Source organism: Dipteris shenzhenensis, chromosome 31, assembly GCF_047967505.1.
Source record: "Dipteris shenzhenensis isolate YYH24624 ecotype China chromosome 31, Dip_SZ_1.0, whole genome shotgun sequence".
In the NCBI taxonomy this organism is placed as follows: domain Eukaryota; kingdom Viridiplantae; phylum Streptophyta; class Polypodiopsida; order Gleicheniales; family Dipteridaceae; genus Dipteris; species Dipteris shenzhenensis.
The window spans coordinates 17410821-17419187 of NC_141626.1; the positions used below are offsets into that span (position 1 = coordinate 17410821).

At 39.9% G+C, this 8367-nt stretch overlaps 1 protein-coding gene across 1 annotated transcript; it reads left to right on the plus strand.

Moving 5' to 3' along the window:
• The first annotated feature begins 1342 nt into the window (after positions 1 to 1342).
• On the plus strand, positions 1343 to 2151 carry LOC147881124 (antifungal protein ginkbilobin-2-like). Its single transcript, XM_087370246.1, has one exon. It carries the CDS (start codon positions 1384 to 1386, stop codon positions 2071 to 2073), a length of 690 nt encoding a protein of 229 aa, XP_087226372.1. The 5' UTR covers positions 1343 to 1383; the 3' UTR covers positions 2074 to 2151.
• Positions 2152 to 8367: the final 6216 nt, after the last annotated feature.

Sequence of the window (8367 nt, forward strand, 5' to 3'; positions counted from 1 at the left end):
AAATGCAAAGACTTTACTTGTGTAACGAAACCAAAAATTTTAAGTTCTTATTGTAAGGAAAACCAAATTTATATGTTGGCTTCATTGAGAATCAATAAAATGTCTTTTTCATGTCCCTAAGATAGGAAAAGCATTTGAAAGTGTGTTCAAAGATACTTCAAGATGGAAAGTGAAAACCAAATCCTCTTCACTTTAATAAAGTTATGTTTTTACCCATATTAGTTAGAAGTTTCAAACTGAGTGGACACATTGATGACTCACCAATGAGTATCAATTTAATCCTTGTTCTAAAAAAATCTATTTTCTTGTATTGATTGGATACCCTCCAACATTTTGATGTGACCTTTCACTATCTTATGTGACTTCCACTTGGCATGCTTCCATTATTCAATACTCTCTCAAAGATGAAAAGTCAAATTTGGACATTACATCTTGAAGGATGAAGGTCAATTATGCAAGAATTCATTTTAAAACTTGTATAGATAGTCAAAAGAAACTTTGAGTTTATCACAACAGGTAGCTTGTCTTCGAAGGAAAATAGATTAACTATAGATAGTGTTGTTGTCGTATACAACACTAATTGACACTCCCCACTGCTACTCCTAGGAATTCAGATCAAACGATGACAAAATTATTGAGTTTTGAAAAGAAAAGAGAATTTCATTATTTTAGCCTTTTAGTGGAATTGACAAAAAATAGATTAACATGCATCTTAAGTTTTTATGTGCCCAGTATTCGTAGTAATTTTGAGCTACTTGGGAAATGTGAGGTGACAAGGAGGGGAAGGGAAGACTTTGCCAACTCTATACGAACATGTTCTAGAAAAGCTCTATGTTTCTATGGCCGGTTGGATGAATGCTAAGTCTACCAAAAGTTCTTCTAGAACTCCTTGACTCTTGCCTCTCTTTAAAAGTGCCCATATGTCTATATCGAATTATGCCTATTGCTAGTTGACTTCCAAGCTCTCTATGTATTCAACCATAGCCATTTGAGCTCCTAAGGGACCTGTACTTCAACATACCTCTATAGACATGACATTCAATTTGTCCATAACTCGGCAGGTTGATGTGCGAAACTTTGTTAGTGTTCTCAATACATTGCTTGGCTAATTGGCAATTATTTGGAGACGGCTACCATCGTAAGGATATCATGAGTGATGAGTGTGTAAGTATGAGTGACTATGAGTTATTGGGGAGTTGTCGAAAAGTTGCACCCGGAAACGTTGACTTTAGAACCATGCAAGAAATGAGAGCCTTTAATATTTACAATATTTGTTTATTGTAGCGGATGAGGCATTTGACGAGGCTTCCATCGCACTCCTTAAAGAGCTGCCACTCTTCCACCGTTTTGCATATCAGCCTGTATTTTGAACCCTTCATCGCCATGGATTGTAAGCCCGCTATTGTTTTCCAGCTTTCTTTAGCTCTCTCGCTCGCTTTCGCTTCTGCCTTGGATCCCTTTGCTAGCGTATATACCCTCTGTAACACTGCCAAATTCTCCAATGACACCGCTTTCAGCCGCGATTTGGGCACAGTTCTAGCCGCTCTCAAACGGGAGTCTGCTTTTGCAAGATACCATAGCGCCAGCCGTGATACAATCAATGCAATTTACCAGTGCCGAGACGACGTTCCTATAGACGTGTGCTCGCAATGCGTGTCCGACGCTGTGGACATAGCTCTCAACAGCTGCTCCGACCCTGTAGGCTCCAGGGTGCAGCTTGACGGTTGCTTTCTTAGGTACGAGAATTACTCGTTCTTCGTACCCGACTCGAGCATCGTTGTGGAGCTGTGCAATACCGAGAAGAACAACAGTAGTGCGTTTCAACATCAGGTAGAGGCGTCGCTTAAGAAAATTATCGCTGCGGCTCCCAAAAACAATGGCTACGCATCGTCAAGTGCCCAAGGGCTCTACGCTATTGCCCAATGCCTCGGATATCTTTCAGAAGCGGACTGTTCAAGCTGTTTGGAAGCCCATGCAAACTCCTGGCAGGATTGTGATCATGCTGTGGGTGCCCAAGTCCACTCCGTAAGTTGCTATTACCGCTTCGAAATTTATCCTTTCTACTATATGTAGTCAGCATAGCTGTCTCCAAAGCGAGACTTATCATGACGACGTGACCAGTCAAATAAGTTTCAACATATAACTAATAATAATGGGAGAGTATCTCTCACGGGGGGGAATGCCTATTTATAAGTAAGAATTTCATATAGCCATCTCTATTTTCTATATGATAAAGTGACAAGTTCCTTTGTGGATCTCCTCAATCCGATCAGCTAACAATGCGAAGTTGGGTGAGGACCAAATTATTTTATCACCTCCATGTGGATCATGTTTCTTAAACGGAAGGATATTCATAGGAAATTTATTCTCAAAAGATTCCACTCCTTACTTTCATTAATTAGTAGGGATGCGTGTACTAAAGTAGAAACTCAAAAATACTAATATTTAAAAAAATTATTTAATTTATCTTCATGGTAGAGATACATGCTAGGCTAGCCAACTAGAATTTTATGTGTACTTTGAGAAAAATTCATTTTCTAAAGACACCTTATCTCACTCAAAGATTCATGATTGATCTCCTGTTTGACATCATTAGTTTATGTTGAGGGCACAAATTAATCTCAAGAGGATTATCATTTGAAAATCTTGTATGTCATGTTTGAAAAACTTAATGGATTTTTGCTATCACAACAAGACAAAGCACCTACAGATGTGCACACAGACGCGTTTCCTTAACTTAAAAAAACTTACAAGCGCATCTATTTATGCGTCTATCGACGTGTCTACAGACCCGCGTCTATATAATAGACAGATGCGCCTGTAGACGCCTTGCTAGAAATTTAAAAAAAAAGGAGAAACGCGCCTATAGACATGCAAATAGATGCTCTGGTAGAAATTTAAGAGACGCGTATATAAACTCGTTTATAGACGCGCTTATAGACGCTCTATAGAATCTTTTTAAAAGCAGAATTTTGTGTGGTTGAACAGAATGCTGTGTATGTTGTGTATGCTATGTAGTTACAAGAATCCCATTTCCACATTGTGCAATTCAATTCTTACAGCCAACCACATTTTAATTAGCATGATTGCAAGCACGTGTATAGCCGATGATTACAATTCCGAATAAAACATTACAACTCCAAAACATTTAGTTCACAAGGCATTCATTGATAGAACGTTGCACAAGGAAATTGAAAGCCAAAAAAATAAAAGGAGTGTATATTAATTCATAGCTCAAAAAGTGCTTGTATGTACATATAGCACGAAGCCAAGCCATGTCCTGTGGCTTCAAGTACAAAAAATAAGACGAGTGTATATACAAGAGAGGCACAAAGCAAAGCCAGTGGCTTCAAGCACAAAAAAGAGTAGCTAGCACTACTTCTATGACTAATCTAAGTTCTTCGTGTCCTCGCTCCCTTCTTTGCCCCCTTCTTCACCTCCTTCTTCGCCCCCTTCTTCGCTCCCTTCTTCCTCATCTTGTCCCTCCTATGATCAGCTGAAAGGTCCTGTAAACGAGGAACAACATGTATCAATGTATGAAAAATCAAATCTTTACTTACAATATTGACATTATTTAATTACTTTCAAATACCTGGGGGGGCGCTCTAGTAGCCCAGATATACTGCTCCTCAGTAACTAACCCGTCATTATAGAAGTGCCTTCATGTATCTCCTCTGTGATGGTGGTGGTGATAGGTTGTCTCGACAGGAGTAGGGTACCTGCCCATGATATCAAGCTGCAAGATGACACAATTTACGGAGGGGTTAGTACAAAGAAACAACCTCCTAATAAACTACATGAACAATATAATTTGAGATCGATACTTACAAATTGAGCCTCCCGTGATTTAACACCCCCTGCTCTAAAATGCACGCTTTCATATTGCTCCATTTGGATCCTTTGTGCCTCTACGTGCTGTAGACTAGGGTCCGCCTTCGCTGACTTCATTACTTTCTTCCACTCATGCTTGTGAGCGGCTGGCCCCTTGGTGGTTGATCTCCCTCGATCCTGGCAATCTCGGCTAGTGCCTACGTCTTAAGCGAAGATCTTTTATTACTAAGTATCGTAACAATCTTTGACTTGGCCCATTTATCTGTGAACTGAACATTGGGGGGATTGGATACCTAGAGCGAACAGCAGCGAGGGTCTCATCAGCCAACTTTTTTGGATGGTCTTTATAGTGAATAAAGCAATCTCTATAGTTGTTAGTAATTACAGAGCGCATGAAGGCCATGATGTCCTTCCCCCGTGCATCCATCAAGATGCCTCCTGTTTGAGTGATGTCATAGTAAATCGTACCATCACCCTCTGGCACGTCTGCATCATTTGAATCATCCCCGTCCCCACCACTACCCCCCCCAAAGGAGGTTGCCATGCATCCCCCACCGCTCTCCCTGCTAATATGCTTGCTGCCCTATCGTGTCGAGCTAGTACGCTGGCTACTCGTAGCTGGAGAAGCGACTCTTGAGACTGCACGGGAGTACCCTAGCCACTCATAGTTGGAGAAGCGACTCTTGATGGCACGGGAGTATGCCGATGGCTCTGCGAGGTAGAAGGACCTCCTGACCATAGGGGGAGAAGGGGCTCGGCTCTGTAGTTGGTTGGGCTATCTCGACTCTGCTGGGGTAATCTTAGCTGGTGTGGGATTGGGGTGGTTTGGAGTCTGTACTACCGACTCCTGGGGGGTGTTTATAGTACCCATCGTGTATGTGTATAACTCTGCAGGAGTGGGAGGGTGCCCCAAAAGGTTATATAACTCCCGAAAGATGGCATCCTGAAGATCAGGTGAGGTTGAAGAGCCTCTTGGCCACATGATGAAATGAAGAAAAGAAAAGAAGAAGATTACCATTGAGCATGCCCTCGTCATGAGATGCAAAAGAAAAAATAGAGTGACAGCCTGACATTGAGCAAGCATTTACAGGCTCCTGCATTCTTTGAATTAGAGTGACAGAAGTCTATATCTGCTTGCTCAATGTCAGGCTATTGAAGCTTCACGTGGGGAAAAGAGAGGAAAAGAGAGGAAGGAAAGAGAGGAAAAGAGAGGAAAAGAGAGGAAAAGAGAGGAGAAAAAAGAAAGGAGATATGAGAGAAAAGAGAGAAAAGAGAGAAAAGAGAGGAGGGACAGAGAGAAAAAGAGAGAAGGAAAGAGATGAGAAAAAAGATGAAAAGAGAAAGAAAGAGAGGAGATAAGAGAGAAAAAGAGAGACAAAAAGAGAAGGAAAGAGAGGATAAAAGAGAGAAGGAAAAAAAGAGACAAGGTGAAGGAAAGAGGGGGTAAAAGAGAGGAAAATAGAGAGAGGAAAGAGAGGAGAAAAGAGAGGAAAATAGAGGAAAAGAGGAGAAAAAAAGAGAGAGAAAGAGAGGAGATAAGAGAGAAAAATTACCACGAAAAGAGAAGGAAAGAGAGGATAAAAGAGAGAAGGAAAAAGAGAGACAAGGAGAATGAAAGAGGGGATAAAAGAGAGGAAAATAGAGAGAAGGAAAGAGAGGAGAAAAGAGAGGAAAATAGAGGAAAAGAGAGGAGAAAAAAAGAGAGAAAAAGAGAGGAAAGAGAGGAGAAAAGAGAGGAGGGAAAGAGAGAAAAAGAGAGAAGGAAAGAGATGAGAAAAGAGACGAAAAGAGAAGAAAAGAGAGGAGATAAGAGAGAAAAAGAGAGGAAAAGAGAGGAGAAAAAAGAATAGAGATAAGAGAGAAAAAGAGAGGAGAAAAGAGAAGGAAAGAGAGGAGAAAGGAGAGAAAAAGAGAATGCAATCCCTTATTTTCTCACAAATGCAATCCCTTTCTTCAATCATGCTTTCCCTTTCCATCATTCATGCAATCCCTTCTTCAATCATGCAATCCCTTTCCATCATTCATGCAATCCCTTTCTTCATTCATGCAATCACTTATTTCCATAATTCAATATGCAATCCTTTTCTTGGAATTGGAAGTGGAAGGGGAAGGGGAAGAGAAAGAGAAGGAAAAGGAAGGGGAAAGAGAAGGAAAAGGAAGGGGAAAGAGAAGGAAAACACAACAAAGACTGTCGGAGTGCGTCTATAGACGCATCTAACAGTGCGTCTATCAGCACGGCTGTCTGTTTTTCAAAAAGACAGATGCATCTATAGACACGCTCCGACGGGACAAGAAGCAGTGAGCCCAGTTGTTACCATTGATGGTAAAACTCTCTTCAAGTCCACATTGGTAAGCCAACTTAATGGAAATCCCACACTCTCTAAAGATAGACTCACAAGGGTTCGCCAAGGAGTATACTACTCTAAGGAAGATATACCTCTTGCTACATCAAATGAGAACCTATTTGGAATAGGTTCTGATTGTGTTGTATTCTTTCATGAAGAACACAAAACAAGGAAATGCAATCCAAGATCTTTGCAAAAAAAGAAAACACAAGCTATATGGTACCTTGGACGAGTTCAAAAAATGAGGAGAAAGGTTGGTGGGGGGTATGTGGAATATAAAAGAGGGTTCAACCTTTCAGATAGACCTTTTGGAGTAGAAGTCTAGCTTGGGTGGTATCAAAAGGCAAAAGGTTCAAGATGCTTCACATATGACCTTACAGACCTTGACATGATTAATATTGAGAGCGTAATTGCATTAGCAATCCTCACCTATGAGTGTAATAGCAATAAATATACTTTAGATGAGAATGATTGGAATGTATTCAATGACTTTGTAAAGGGGCATTAAACGCACTTGGTAGGGGCTTCTTTGTAATCTTTCTAATATGATAAAAGCTTTATTATGATTATTACTATGCGCTGAGTTTAGTTTGATTTGTCTTGATGGATTTTTTATTTTTTTGCAGGACCTTGAATCACAGAAGTGGATGATTTGCAACCGCCTGGGTACTTTTGTTTATGTGAATGCCATTAAGCAAGTTTGAAAATGCTATTTTGGCATCGGGTACAACAAGATGTTGTATGAATGTAGCCTCTATGGTTTTAATACCATGGTTTGATATGACTTAGTAGATGTTTGTATTTGGCAAGAAATAAATATTATATATCGTCATTGAATGCTTTGTAAAATTGGCTAATCTATCATCCCTTCTCCTAGCTAAAACACCCATACATATGGTTTTGTAAAAAATTGAAAGATATAAAGTATTTATAAAAGCTCCCAATCTTTCATGTAGTATTTTTATAAAGGTTGTTTCTTGAGCTCTTTACGTGTTTCAAGTGACTTTGCACAATTCTTTGCTCTTGGTGTACGGCACACATGGTTTGTCTTGTTTGATATTTGTTCCTCTTAATTTTTGCACATATGTCTTTATTCTTTGTTTCTCTTGCCTTATGGCATCATCAAGACACAAACCCATCTTAAACTTATGCATTGCCCATTATTGCAATCGGTACCTCAACTTTTTGTGTGTAGATTCAAATAATGTAGGTGATGTAGAGATCTTGCAGTCTAAATATCTCATCCTACCTAAAGGGACTCCAAAAGTAGTAGTGTATGACTCACATAAGGACTTTTAAAATTCCTCTAGGAAAATAAATATACTTACAGAAGGGGATTTATAAAATTTCCCAAAATTTACAGAGGGGATACTAGGAAATACTACAAATAGGTTACATAGGGATTTAGAAAAGAATCCTTGAACACACGTGATATAGACATATTACACTAAGTGACCCCCCCAAGGCTCCGACAGATGCCTTTTTCTAAGAACTTGAAAAAGACATGCGCTTGACCACACTAGTGCAAAAAACATTCGTTCGACCTATTTACGACAAAGTACGAATCCAAAGAGAGCAACTTCCAAAGAAGATCAACCGTCAAGAGACTTACCTTGGATAGAGGTATGGAAGCTTCTTGTCCTTCTTCAAAGTTGCTTCTCTTTCTTCTCTTCCTTATTCACCCTTTGCTTCTCTTTCTTCTTCTCCTTGTTCACCCTCTTCTCTTGTGTGCTTGGGGATGATTGTGTAAGCTTGGAGATGAGTGTGGGTGCTTGGAGATAAGTGTGGATGCTCGGAGTTGTGTCTGTTAATAGGAAAGCAAGCTGTGTGACATTAAAAGTATGTGAAGAAAAGCAAGCGCGCTAAAAGTAGGTCCGAAAATCACCTTGCAATCTGCGCGTCTAAAAGCGCATCTATCTATGCATCTATCAACGCATCTAAAGTACATTTTAGATGCACCTATAGATGTGCTCCACATTACAGATGCGGTGTTAGACGCGCTTTTAGATGCTCCACAGAGTTTTGATGTTTATAACTCATCCAAGAACAATTTTTTTGGGTTGTTTATATGTAGGATGTCTTCATCTTCAATAAGTAGCTCTAGTTGAGGATGAATCCTTCCGTATCCCCACCATCGCGAAATGTAATTGGAGAAAAAAATCAAATGTACGTGTGATCGATGTCGAGGAAA

What these genes read in the sequence shown, in the direction of transcription:
- LOC147881124 (XM_087370246.1), top strand. Translation starts at nt 1,384, where the DNA reads ATGGATTGTAAGCCCGCTATTGTTTTCCAGCTTTCTTTAGCTCTCTCG.